This window comes from Hypanus sabinus, chromosome 24, assembly GCF_030144855.1.
Source record: "Hypanus sabinus isolate sHypSab1 chromosome 24, sHypSab1.hap1, whole genome shotgun sequence".
Lineage (NCBI taxonomy): Eukaryota > Metazoa > Chordata > Chondrichthyes > Myliobatiformes > Dasyatidae > Hypanus > Hypanus sabinus.
This window is the reverse complement of record NC_082729.1, coordinates 4,748,846-4,762,729: the sequence shown is the minus strand read 5'-3', so window position 1 is coordinate 4,762,729 and position 13,884 is coordinate 4,748,846. Positions and strand designations below refer to the sequence as shown.

General features: G+C 46.5%; 1 protein-coding gene across 7 annotated transcripts; it reads left to right on the top strand.

The window, feature by feature from the left end:
• Positions 1 to 958: 958 nt before the first annotated feature.
• On the top strand, positions 959 to 13,466 carry LOC132380419 (uncharacterized). Of its 7 annotated transcripts, none has more exons than XM_059949200.1 (5): positions 959 to 1,058; positions 4,031 to 4,221; positions 5,049 to 5,131; positions 9,008 to 9,170; positions 13,222 to 13,466. In XM_059949200.1, exons 3-5 carry the CDS (start codon positions 5,063 to 5,065, stop codon positions 13,464 to 13,466), a joined length of 477 nt encoding a protein of 158 aa, XP_059805183.1. In that variant the 5' UTR covers positions 959 to 1,058; positions 4,031 to 4,221; positions 5,049 to 5,062. The 7 variants fall into 7 exon arrangements, with proteins under 7 accessions (XP_059805183.1, XP_059805179.1, XP_059805181.1 ...); XM_059949197.1 differs by having other exon boundaries at positions 1,030 to 1,170; positions 13,222 to 13,360; XM_059949196.1 differs by lacking the exon at positions 5,049 to 5,131.
• Positions 13,467 to 13,884: the final 418 nt, after the last annotated feature.

Below are 13,884 nucleotides of genomic sequence, written 5' to 3'. Positions count from 1 at the left end.
ATGAGAAGAGGGCATGTCCTGGGTGGCGGGGGTCCTTAACGACAGACGCTGTCTTTCTGAGGCATCGCCCCTTGAAGATGTCTTGGATGCTGGGGAGGCTAGTGTCCATGATGGAGCTGGCTAAGTTTGCAACTCTCTGCTGCTTATTTCAATTCTGTGCAGTAGTTCCACGCACACACACACCCCCAATACCAAAAGATGATGCAGCCAGTTAGAATGCTCTCCACGGTACATCTGTGGAAATTTGGGAGTGTCTTTGGAAACATGCCAAATCTTCTCAAACTCCTAATGAAACGTAGCCGCTGTCGTACCTTCTTTGTAGCTGCATCAACATGCTAGGCCCAGGATGGACCTTCAGAGATAGTGAAAGCCAGGAACTTGAAATTGCTCGCTCTTTCCACTTCTGATCCTTCTATGAGGACTAGTGTGCGTTCTCTCATCTTACCCTTCCTGAAGTCCACAATCAGTTCTTTGGTCTCACTGACACTAGGTGCAAGGTTGTTGCTGTGACACCACTCACCTACAGTATGTGAAATGCATAGTAACACAGAACGTAACCCCCTCAGTGACCCATGGTCCCAAGAAGGTTGCTTATCTCTTTCTGAGAACGTAGCCAGAAGATTTCTAGGCACTCTGTTTTGATTATGTTGAGGAATTAGGGAGAGTCAGGGCAGCTCACACTGAAAGCATGTCAGTGACCCCAGTATCAGCAGGGAAAGTGATTCTGTGAAATGGCAGTGGTTTGTCTGTGATTTATTGCATAGATATGTGACCTCATTGACTTCTGCTGTGGGTTTGAAGACACCAGTTAACTGCACGTTACAATGAGTCCTGTCAACCTAAGCATTTTATTGTTTGTGAAAAAATTCCCTTGAACTCTAGTCATGAACGGTAACTGATGATTTTTATTTCACCAATCAAAGACCTGCTCATGATGTCACAACGGCTCGAAGTCCATTAATCCGTAGCTTGTTTAACTTGCACCTGGACAGAAGGTGATAAGAAATTAACGTGCGCACGAGTAAAATGACATTAGCACCAATGAACTCCTTAAGAAGGTAAAGTCACGGGGAAATTGAGGGAAAATGGTTCATGTAAAAGTGTGGCTAAAGTATGACCTCACATCAAGGAAGATGGTTGGAGTTAGAGGTCAATTATCCCAGCAACAAGGTAGGAGTTCCTCAGGCAGATTCAGATTCAGATTCTCATTTATTTATCACATGTACACGTTTAGGGAACCTTGGTTTTCAAAAGACATTGAAGTCCTGGCTAGGAAAAAAAAGGGAGGTGAATTGCAGGTAGAGGCAGGCAGGAAGGTAGGAACAAATGAGGTGCTTATGGAGTGTAAGAAATGCAAGAGATCATTTAAGAAAGAAAAGGCGAGGGCTAAAAGAAGGCGTGAGATTGCCCGAGCAGACAAGGTGAAGGAGAATCCTAAGGACATCCACTGATACGTTAAGAGCAAAAGGATTGCAAGGGACAAAATTGGTCCTCTGGAAGATCAGAATGGTAATCCATGAGTGGAGTGAATAAAGATGGGAGGGACCTTAAATGAATTTTTGCATCTGTATTTACTCAGGAGATGGACACAGACTCTACAGAAGTGAGGCAAAGCAGCATCAACTTCATGGACCCTGTACAGATTACAGAGGAGGAGGTGTTTGCTGTCCTGAGGAAAATTAGGGTGGATAAATCCCCAGAGCTTGATAAGGTGTTCCCTTGGATCTGTGGAAGTCAAGTGCAGAAATTGCAGGTCCCTAGCAGAGATATTTAAATCATCCTTAGCAACAGGTGAGGTACCAGAGGATTGTTGTTCCACTGTTGAAGAAAGGCTATCAAAGTTTTCGAAAACCAGTAAACTGTAGGCCAGTTAGCCTGACATCAGTTGTGGGAAACTTATTGGACGGTTATTCTTTGGGACCAGATATATGTGTATTTGGAAAGACATGGACTGATTAAGATAATCAGCATTTCTTCATGTGTGGTAGGTCCTATCTAATCAATCTTGCAGAGTTCTTTGAAGAAGTTACCAAGAAAGTGGATGAAGGCAAGGCAGTGGATAACATGAGTGAATCTGCAGATGCTGGAAATAAGTAAAAACAGAAAATGCTGGCAGAACTCAGCAGGCCAGACAGCATCTATGGGAGGAGGTAGTGACAACGTTTTGGGCCGAAATCCTTCATCAGGAGTGAAGAAACATGGGATGGTCGAGGGGGGATAAGAAGTGGGGGGAGGGATGAAGTAGAGAGCTGGGAAGTGATAGGCTGAAGGGAAATGGGCTAGGAGGAAGGTGGAGAATTGTGAGAAATAAAAGAGAAAGAAAGGTAGGGCTGGGGGGAGATTATAGTGAGGGGGGAAATAGAGAGCGAAAGAGAACCAGACTAAAATTATAGATAGGGATGGGGTAAGGGGGGGGGGCAGGGGTATCAACGGAGGTCTGTGAGTCAAATGTTCATGCCAGCAGGAAGGCAAGGCAGTGGATGTTGTCTACATGGACATTTGACAAGGTCCTGCATGGGAGGCTGGTCAAAAAGGTCCAGTCGCTCGGCATTCAAGATGAGGTAGTCAATTGGAGTAGACTCTGGCTTTGTGGGAGAAGGCAGAGAGTGGCAGTAGATGGTCACCCCTCTGACTGGTGGAGTGCCACAGGAATCAGGGCTGGGTCTGTTGCTTGTCATCTATTTCAACAGTCTGGATGATAATGTGGTTAACCAGGTGAGCAAATGTGTAGATGACACCAAAGATGGGGGTGCAGTGGACGGCGAGGAGGGCTATCGTGGCTTGCAGGGGGATTGGCATCAGCTGGAAAGATGGGCTAAAAAGTGGCCAATGGAATTTAATGCAGGGAAGTGTGAGGTTTGCACTTCAGCAGGACCAACCAGAGTCAGTTTTACTCAGTGAAAAGTAGGGCACAGAAGAGTGTGATAAAACAAAGAGATCTGGGAATACAGGTCCATAAATCATTGAAAGTGGCCTCACAGACGGATAGGGTTTAAAGAAAACTTCTGGTGCATTGGCCTTCATAAACCGAAGTATTGAGTACAGGAGATGGGATGTTGTGTTGAAGTTGTATAAGACGTTGGTGAGTTCTAATTTGGAGTATTTTGTGCATTTTTGGTCACCTACCTACAGGAAAGATGCTAAAAGATGTAAGATTGAAAGAGTACAGAGAAAATCTGCAAGGATATTACTGAGTCTGGATGACCTGAGTAATATGGAAATAGATTAGGGCTGTATTCCTTGGAACATAGAAGATTGAAAGGAGATTTCATAGAGGTATTGTGGTAAACTATGTATACCTGTCTGGACACGCCCCTCTGCTGACTGCTCCTGTGGCTCCTCCCACAGACCCCTGTATAAAAGCGATTGGAGGCACTGCTCCTCCCTCAAGTATACAAAATTATGAGGGGTATAGATAGGGTAAATGCAAGCAGACTTTTTCCACTGAGATTGGGTGGGACTACAACTAGAGGTTATGGGTTAAGAGTGAGAGATGAAAAGTTTAAGGGGAACGTAAAGGGAAACTTCTTCACTCAGATGGTGGTGAGAGTGTGGAACGAGCTGCTAATGTAAATGGTGCACACAGGCTCGATTTCAACACTGAAGAGAAGTTTGAATTGGTACATTTCATGGTAGGGGTATGGAAGGCTATGTTCCCAGAGCAGGTTGATGGGAGTAAACAGTTTAAATGGTGGGTGCAGCACAGATTAGATGGGCTGAAGGGCCTGTTTCTGTGCTGTCCCTTTCTATGACTCCATGAGTCTATTCAGGTTTTGTTGGTTGCTTCAAGAAGCAAATGGTTGAAGGGAAGGAGCTGCTCTTGAACCAGCTGGTATAGGACTTCAGGCTTCCTGCCTGATGGATGTCAGAAGATGGCAAAGCTTGGATAGTGAGGATTTTTGTTGGCGGACATTGAGAAATGTAAAATTGGGATAATGGCAGATACTTGTAACCCCCAAGGAAAAGAACTTGCTTAATAACTGGTTGGGATAGTTACTTTAATGCATGAAACCTTCAAACTTGTGCTCAGATCTCCTAAAACAGCCCTGGATCTTCTATGGCTACTCCATGGATTATACAAAGTCTCTGGCGGAACACACAGAAAGCTGGAGGAACTCAGCACGTCTACAGCATCTGTGGAGAGAGTTGACTTCTCAGGCCAGAGAGTGGAGAACCTGTGGAATTCGTGGCCACAGGCGGCCGTGGAGACGAAGCCATTGGGTATATTTAAAGCAGAGGTTGATCGATTCTTGATTACGGGGAGAAAGCCGAGTGGGAAATGGATCAGCCATGATGAAATGGCGGAGCAGACTCAATGGGCCAAATGACCTGATTCTGCTCCTATATCTTATGGTCTTATTAGTACCTGATCACTATGTTTTGTAACTTGAAAACATAAAAAATAGTTTCTATTAAAGACAGGAGTCTGAAATACAGGTGTAACTTTGAGTTTTAAGTGAGGCCTGTGATGTAGTGTAGTAGTGTGATGACATATGCAAACAACATATTTATACATACAGCCATAATGAATTATTTTAGATAAACAAGAATGCTTAATCAAATTATATATATATATATATATATATATATACACACACAAGATTACTCAAATTTCACTGACATATTAAATACACCACACTGATGAAGAATCTTGGCCCAAAATGCCAACTGTCTTTCCCTGTCCACTTGTGAGTTCCTTCAGCCTTTTGTATGTTTCCCTCTGGAGATACAGCGTTTGCACAATCTGTCTCCGCTGGATCTGCAGACTCTGTCCCCAGCGGGAAAGGAGCCCCCCGATGTGTTTTTCCTCTCCCTCTGAGAATGTCATGGACCCAGCGGAGGAGGCCCAGGCCCAGCCTCCAGGCCGTGTTACAGAATTGTCAGCGACCTTGGAATTTGCAGCTTCTTCGGCCTCACGGATAATCTCAAGTCAGTTTTGCTGAGCGATGTTCTCATTAGCCACGGTGATGCAGAATGTTGCACAGTTGAAAGATACGTTATCACCTCCTGTTCTGATTATATTGCAAACCGACTGCTTTGACCTTCAGAATGTTGACATAGAATGCGTGAAACCCAGAAGACTCCTGGACCGTATCTGCCCAGCTGCCCTGTGCATTCACAGCTCCAGGAGGTAAGCCCACTCACAGCCTTAGAACGAGTCCGTCACATGTAAAAAATCAAAACGCTGGCTGCCGCAGGGACAAGTTTTTATCAGCTCGTGCTATTCTAAACAGATTTTGTTCCAGTTTTTGTTCCGTAACTGAACCAATTGAACTGGTTCTTATAATCAACAGTGTTTCCTTCTCCAAAAGGCAAATGACAACATTCTAAAATAATACCTACACTTGTAATGATCAGGTTTATTTAGAATCAGGATCAGAATCATGGCATATGTCATGAAATCTGTTGTTATGTGGCAGCAGTACAATGCAATACATAATAATTTTAAAAAACTCTAAATTAAGATTTTTTAACCAACACACACAAAATGCTGGAGGAGCTCAGCAGGCCAGGCAGCATCTGTAGAAAAAAATACAGTCAATGTCTCGGGCCTTCGGCTGTGGAATGATTGTTGGTGCCAGACGGGGTGGTTTGGGTATCTTGGAAACTCCTGATTTCCTGGGATGTTCACGCGCATCAGTCTCTAGGCTTTACAGAGAACGGCGCGAGAAACCGAACAAGAAACATCCAGTGAGCAGCGGTTCTGTGGGTGAAAACAGCTTGTTAGTGAGAGAGATCAGAGGAGAATGGACAGACTGGTTCAAGCTGATAGGAAGGTGACAGAAACTCAGATAACCACACACTACAACAGTAAGAGCATCTCTGAATGCACAACATGTAGAATCTTGAAGTGAATAGGCTAAAGCAGCAGATGACCACGAACATACACTCAGTGGCCTCTTCGTTATGTACAGGAGCTACCTAATACAGTGGCCACTGATTGCAATTCCAACTACTTAGCAGGAACATGACACAGTGCTGAACCAAGTTAGATGCAGGGAGATATAAAGCCACTTAGAGCAAATGAGATTCCTCAGGTGCTGGAAATCCTCAGTGAAACACACACAGAGTGCTGGAGAAAACACAGCAAGTTGGGCAGGATCTGTAGAAGTAAGAAAGCAGTCAACGTCTCAGGCCCAGACCCTCCACCGAATCCTGATGAAGGTCACAGGGAATTGTAAAGGGTATTTGATCAGTTAGGGAGACGGGCCGGAGAATAGATGACAATAGGAATTCATGTTAGTTAAGAGTGAGGTGATTTGGGACGTTCAAACCAGGGCAGGACACTGACGAGTGCTGCGGAACAGAGAGAGACCAGAGAGTACAAGTGCACGGGGATCGAACATTTAGACAGTGGGTGTGGCTGTCGAAGTCCACTGAACTTGGGAGATGGTCCTTGTTCTCTCTCTCTCTCTCTCTCGATGGGATGTATGGAGAGTCTGTTTCTTGAGTCGGGTGAGCTTGAATAAACGTCGCTTCAGACTACAACATCGAGAGAGATCTGCTAGAGAGAGAGAGCCTGCGGCATGTTGAAGTGCTGAGTTATGGATTGTAGCTTTTGATAGACCTGGCTCGTGGTTTCGTTGGGGGCTTTGCTTTTGTTTGCTTGGTGGGTGGTGGGGGGGTGGGGGCTGAAGCTTCCTGCTGGAACAAATGGGGGAGGGTTGATGCTTTGCTGCAGCTTGTGCGTGGGAGGGTGAGGGGTGCTAACATTTTTCCATCCTTCGTTCTTCCTTCTGTTTTGTGGATGTCTGTGAAGAGTAAGAATTTCAGGTAGTATGCATATACATCCTCTGATATTAAATGAGAGAAGAATGAGAAGGAGATCTTACAGAAACATATAAAATTATGAGAGGGACGGATAAGATAGAGGCAGGAAAGCTGTTTCCACTGGTAGGCGAAACTAGAACTAGGAGACATAGCCTCAAGATTTGAGGGAGTAGAACTAGGACGGAGATGAGGAGGAACTGCTTTTCCCAGAGAGTGGGGAATCTGTGGAATTTTCTGCCCAATGAAGCAGTGGAGGCTACCTCAGAAAATATATTTAAGACAAGGCTGGTTAGAGTTTTGCATAGTTGGGGAATTAAGGGTTTTGGGGGAAAAGGTAGCTAAGTGAAGATGAGTGCATGGCCAGATCAGCCATGATCTTATTGAATGGCGGGGCAGGCTCGATGGGCCGGATAGCCGACTCCTGCTCCTATTTCTTATGTTCTTAAATGGAATTATTGAGCCATTGTACAGTTCTCTGAAAGCAGCCATGCAAGTAGACAGGGGGGTGCAGGAGACGCTGACTGGCACGATGGGCTTCATTAGCCAGTGCATCAGCTTTAGGAGTGGGGACGTTATACTGCAATTATATAAGTCGTTGGTGAGACTGCACTTGGACCGTTGTGTGTAGTTTCGGTCACCCTGTTATAAAAAAGAAATTGTCCAGGAGAGATTTACAAGGATGCTGCCCGGCCTAGAGGGTCTGAGTTAAAGGGAGAGGTTGTCCTCACTGGATCTTCATTCCTTTTTTGGAGCTGGAGGAGGTCGAGAGGTGACCTCATCGAAGTTTATATAATTAATTCAATTCAAGTTTATTTGTCATTCAACCATGCGTGAATACAGCCAAACGAGACGGCGTTACTCTGGGGCTAAGGTGTGAAACACAGTCCCAGCAGTCACGCACAGTGCAAATCACACGTAGCACATACGAGATAGCAAGAGCGTGTTAGATATCAGTAAAATACAGCCACGCCAGAAAGGTAGTCTGGATCCGAGTCCATGAATGCCACAGAAATGTACAGCTGGCCACGATAGAACTTGTCATCTGTCGAGTGAATACTGGAGGTGGGGGGAAGGGGAGGGCAGCACCAGCTCCAGCCCTGCCCTGGTAGAGGGCACCAGCTTTGACGGCTCTCTACTGGCGGCAGTAAGCAGGTGATACTGCAGCTTGAGGCCTAGTTCTGGCTACGACTGAGGCCACGCAGCTCCCTCGCCGTCCACCAATAAATCAGAGAATCGGACTTGCGGCATTCCACATTAACAATGCCCCACAGGGTCTTGCGATGACAAGAAAAGCGGCTAAGATGATCTCTTGCTATTAGAATGCACAGTTCCTTTGCGCGATGACTGCTCCGGTACCTTTCTGATGCGGGCAGCAGCACGATCCGGACCAAGTCCAGCTCCCTCAGTTTCTCCGCCAACGAGCAGCTTGCTAATGGGCTAGGCCTGCGGTACTTTCAGTTCTCAATGTCCAGCAGGGTCTTGCGACCATAACCAATACGTTTAAAAAGGGCAGCAGCATCCTTTGTTGACCCCTTAGAAGCTGCTGCAATCGAATGCACTGTCATATGAATGGAAGCATGAGGGGTATGGATAAGGGAGACAGCCATAATCTTTTCCCCTGGGCTGGGGCAGTCCAAGAGTAGAGGGCAAAGATACAAGGGGAGGGATTTAAAATAGGCCTGCGAGGTAACTAATTAACACAGTGGATAGTGAGTACCTGGAATGAGAAGCCAGAGGAACTGGTCACGGTGAGTATAATTCCAACATTTAAGAGACATATGGATAGGTATATGTAGGGGAGGGGCTTGGAAGATTACGGGCTGAACACGGTCAATTACGACAATCAGAGAGGATGCTGTGGGTTAGCATTGGCAAGATGGGCTGATGGGCCTGTCTCTGGGCTGTGTTACCTTATGACTCTCATGTGCTGCCCAAAAGGACAACAGAAGTAGATTCAAAAAGTTCAGAGTTTCAAAGTACATCTATTATCAACGTATGTATATGGTATACAACCCAGAGATCGTCTCTCAGCAGACAGCCATGAAACAAAGAAAATCATGGAAGGCGATCAAAGAAAAACATCAACCCACACCCCCCACCCTATGCACAAGACAAAACAAATCACGCAAATGGCAATTAAAAAAATGAGTGAAAAGCACAGAATATAAAACACTATGCTTGCATCTTTGGAAACAGCTCTAGTTCCAACTTCAATGTCTCTATTTTTCCCTTTCAGAGTTCTTTTGAAGACCCTGACCTGGAGTTCCACACTGACTATGGGACCCGCTCTCGGGGTTCCATATCCGGTCGTTGTTCGGCATGCCAAGGGCTCGGCCCAAGAGTCCGGCTCGGATTCGGAAGCCTAGGATCTCGACGCTCTGGAGACGGGCGGACCGAATGTCGGTATCGCGACAGGTGACCCGTGTGTTGTCGGGGGAGTTGGGATATCTGCGGTGTGCCCGGAGACCCGGGATCTTTGCGAACTCCAGGCACAGAGCTCGAAAAAAGTGACGTGGCGGACTCTTAACATTGTTAACCAGCGAGTTTGTTATGTCTCCCCGCTCGCTGTGAAACGGAGACACCCCTTTCTCCCTTATTAGCAAGAGAGAGAACCTGTGGTATGTCGAATACTGGGTGAAATGCAAAGTCTTTGGGGTAAATGCAAGTCCACGTCTTTGCTGTTGCTTTGCTCACGTTTGGTGGGGGTTGGGGGATTGTTGCGCTTATGTGCGGGAGGGGGGAGCTGGGGGAGAACTTTGGGGTTCTAACATTTAACTGTCGTTCATTCTTTGGGGCATTCCTGTTTTTGTGGATGGTTGCGAAGAAAAAGCCTTTCAGGATGAACATTGTATCCAGTGGGTGGTGAAAACTGCCCAGCCGATTATCGGCACCCAATTGCCCACCATTGAGAACATCTATCATAAATGCTGCCTGGGCAGGATGAAAAGCATTATCAAGGATGCATCTTACCCTAAACATGGACTTTTAACTCTCCTCCCATCCGGTCGGCACTACAGGAGCCTCCACTCCCACACCAGCAGGATCCTCCCTGAGGCTGTGACCCTGCTGAACCTCACACCACAGCACTAAGCAGTATTGCACCCATATTGTACTGTCTCAGTACTTCCATATTTGTGTGCTGTAGCACTTACTTTTTATTTACAGTTATTTTGTAAATAACACTATTCTTTGCATTTCTGGTTATATAGCCACATAACAATTACAGCACGGAAACAGGCCATCTCGGCCCTTCTAGTCCGTGCCGAATGCTTACTCTCATCAGCCCATAACTCTCCATTCCTTTCCTGTCCATATACCTATCCAATTTTTTTTTAAATGACAATATCATATGGTTAGATGCTAACTGTGTTTTGTTGGCTTTGTATCTACTTGGCACAATGACAATAAAGTTTAATCTAATCTAATCTAGACATATTTCAGACATTAAATTGTACCTTGGAAATTGAAGGAGTCCAGGGATATTTCAGTTCAGCTCAGTGTTCATGATCTGCAGGCCACCCTGACAGAAAGTTGCCCAAAATAGCACCAAAACTGGAGCGTCCAGAAACTAGAAACACATCATAATGTAAACTACAGAGTCCAATCTACAAACCATGTCAATTAAACCCTGCAGAAGGCCCCAGACTCCAGCACCATCATCGAGGGAGAGAGAATGCAGGTAGCTTCCTCCAGGAGCAGCCAGCTAAAAGGAGAGAAAGATGGTCACACGCTGAAACTTTGCTCTGGCAGCAGCGAGGCAGGAGGCTGGTAGACAGCACTGCTGAAAACCCGCTTGCCTTCCGCCCTCGCCTCAATGATTTCAATGTTCCTCGACACTTCAGTCAGCAAGAAATTGAGTCAATCATAAGCTCTGTGCTTTGTTAGCCTCCAGGCCGCACACTTCACTCAAAGCCCCACGGAATACCCCCGGAGACTGCAAAGCGTCGCTTTGCTCAATCGGCCTGCAAACTCACCGCCAAGGTGTAGATCACAGGCACCAACAGTAGCAGAACCACTTTTGAAAGAAAATGACGATGTAAAAGAAGTGAAAGAAGTAGTTTCTCTAACCGTCTGAAGGATGCCGCATTGTTCACTGGCGCCATCTTCTTCCGATAACTTTAAAGAAAAGTACTGGAGATATACTTGTTTAAACAGGACATAAACTATGTCACCACCATCATCTACCCCACCAAACAATGGGACAAAATTTGGCATGAGGGTTACATCTTTCACTGCTCATAGGGTGTATTGCCTCTTTATGATGGTTAGGAAGAAATACACCTTTTTGACCAATACCCCTTGGCTGATGGAAATAACTTTAAAAGAATGTTGAAAGGCCTCGACAGTGTGGATGTACCCTATGGTGGGAGAGTCTGAGACCAGAGGACACAGCCTCGGAATGGAGGGATGTCCATTTGGAAAGGAGAGGAGGAGGAACTTCTTTAGCCAGAGCTGTGAATCTGTGGGATTTGTCGCCAGTGGAGACCAAGGCAAGATTCAAGTTTCAAGTACATTTGTTACCAAAGAATGTACAAATTATACAACCTTGAGATTTGTCTGCAAAGCGAGAAACCCGAAAGAACCAAATTAAAGAAAATAAACAAATAATAGACCAACACCCAATGCGCAAGAGAAAGAAAACACGAAACATGCAAACAATCGAAACAAATGACATTCCGGACCAAAATTGAGCCCTCAGATCTGAACCCCGGAGCGGCCCAGAGTAGGCCAAGGCTTCGCTTATCAGTTCATTGTATTAGCGGGCACAGAGCACAGCAGCTGGGGCAGTCTTCATAGCCTCTGCATCCTCTGGAGAGAGGAATGAACAGCACGGAGAACGAGCAAAATCAGCTCGCGCACCGGATTCCAACACCCCATCTTTTCAGTCTGTCTGGGCTGGTGTTTGAATTGACCAAACAATGGAACAGCAAATGGCTCTGGAGCCCTGGAGACAGGAGTGAACATCGCAGAGCACAAGTGAAACATCTCGGAGAGCGAGTGAAATTGGCTCTCGCCTCTAATGTGGGCCAGCGTTTAATTTGTCTAAGCAGCGAATCGCACTGGGACCCTGGCCCCGCTGCAGCAAAAGGCTCCAGGCTTCAGGCCTCAAACACGTCATTCAGTGGCTCGCTCCAGGGCCAAATTTCGCCACCCAGCCCGAAGCCACTCTCAAGCTCCGAGTGATCCAGCCTCGTGCCCGGGACAGTTGTACTGGCGTCAGAACTCCACCTGCAACCATTCTGCAACACACCATCCCGGCTCACCCCTTTGCTGTTGGGCAGTGATCATTTAACACGGATTACCTCAGGAAAGGTATCTCTAATGAAGTTTTCAGTCGGATCTCTCAGATTTTTAACTACCAGAGAGCTGTTGCACATGTTCGGTAACACCGTCTTAACCGGAGGGCAGTGGTTGATAAACTCTTGATTGGCCAGGGCATGAAGGGATACGGGGAGAAGCCAGGAGACTGGGGCTGAGAGGGAAATGGATCAGCCATGATGAAATTCTGGAGCAGACTCGATGGGCCAAATGGCCTAATTCTGCTCCTATGTCTTCTGATCTTATACAATGATCCCTAAAATACTGAGCAAAAAAGCCAATGTTTTATAAACCTGGTGCCTATGTCCCTGGCTAAGCAGAGCCCTCATATAAGGCAGCCACCAGATGTTGCCGGAGAACATTCAGGCTACTGGCAGTTCAAATTTATCTCCATTGTTTAGAAGGTCATTCAAGTGTTACAGATCTAACAGGAAGCATGGATGCTTGCTCCGTGATGGCCACAGATGTGACAGAATCTGCAGATGTATTATGCTGGGCAACGGTCCACGAGGAAAACATTGAGATTGACGTAGCAGGTTCACGGACATGGTCGCGGCACTTACTAACAAACAGTTGTTGGAGAGAAACTTTACCAAGGGAGTAAGAACAGATTCTATTCAACTGCTCCCGGAGAATTCAGAGGGGTATAAATCACAATATGATGGAGTCTTTAAGCACTTTATTTATTTCATTTAAAGATATGGTGTGGAAGAGGCCCTCTTGCTGCTTCAGCCAGTGCCCAGTTGATTTAACCTTACCAAAGTCACAGGACCATGTCCAATGACCAATGGCCCTACTAATTGGTACGCCTTTGGGCTGTGGGAGGAAACTGGAGCTCCTGGAGGAAACCCACTCACACGCAGGGCGGAAGGTACAAAATTGCTTCCAGGCGGCGCAGGAATTGAACTCTGTACTCCAAAGCCCTGGGCTGCAATAGTGTTGTGCTGACTGCTACGCTGTGCCGTGGTGCCCAAAATCCTATTGAACTGAAACTGCTTCTGACGGGTGAGGAAACTTCACAGTCCGAGAAAAGGAGGCGGTGCAGATGGTGCCAGAGGATTTTGCAGACTTGAGCAACCTTTTTCCAGTTTAATTTCTTCTCCTCTCATGTCTCTTCCTTTCCTTTTCAAGGTGGCCAGGGTGCCGTCAGAGTCTGTGAGCTACAGCTGCACTCAAGCTATGGTTCCTCACTTTCTCGATCTCGGATCTCGCCGAGCGGCCTGCTATTCTGCAATCTCCGCATGCGGCCTGGAGGAACTGCGCCTTGGGGTCGCGGCACTGATTCTTCACCAGAGTCGCCAACTGAAGTGCTGCAGGAGATTGAAAAATCGAGACAGCGGTGCACGCTGCTATCGATAAAAGGCCCCAGCACTTGACTGATCTCTCGCTCTCTCTCTCTCTCTCTCTCTGCTGGTCCTTGAGACAGGGAATTCAAATAAGCAACACTACTGATTGTAACTTCGAAACCCCGAGTTGCTGGCCTCCCTCCTCACTGTTACAGAAGCAATATCTCTCTCCCCCCCCACCCCCCACTAGTGAGAGAGAGAGAGAGCCTGTCTGAGATGTCAAAGTGTTGGGATGGACAGTAGTGTTTGAAGGACTCGAGATCGTGGTTTATGGGAGTGGAGGGTCTTTACTATTCCTTGCATGGTTGGTAGTGGGGGGGGGGGGTGAGGCTTTTTGCTGGAGCAAGTAGGGTGGGGGAGGGCTGATACCTTTTCTGCTAGGATGGGGGAGGTTTTAATGATTACTGTCATTCACTCTTTGGGGTTTTGTGGACGTCTGTGAAGAGTA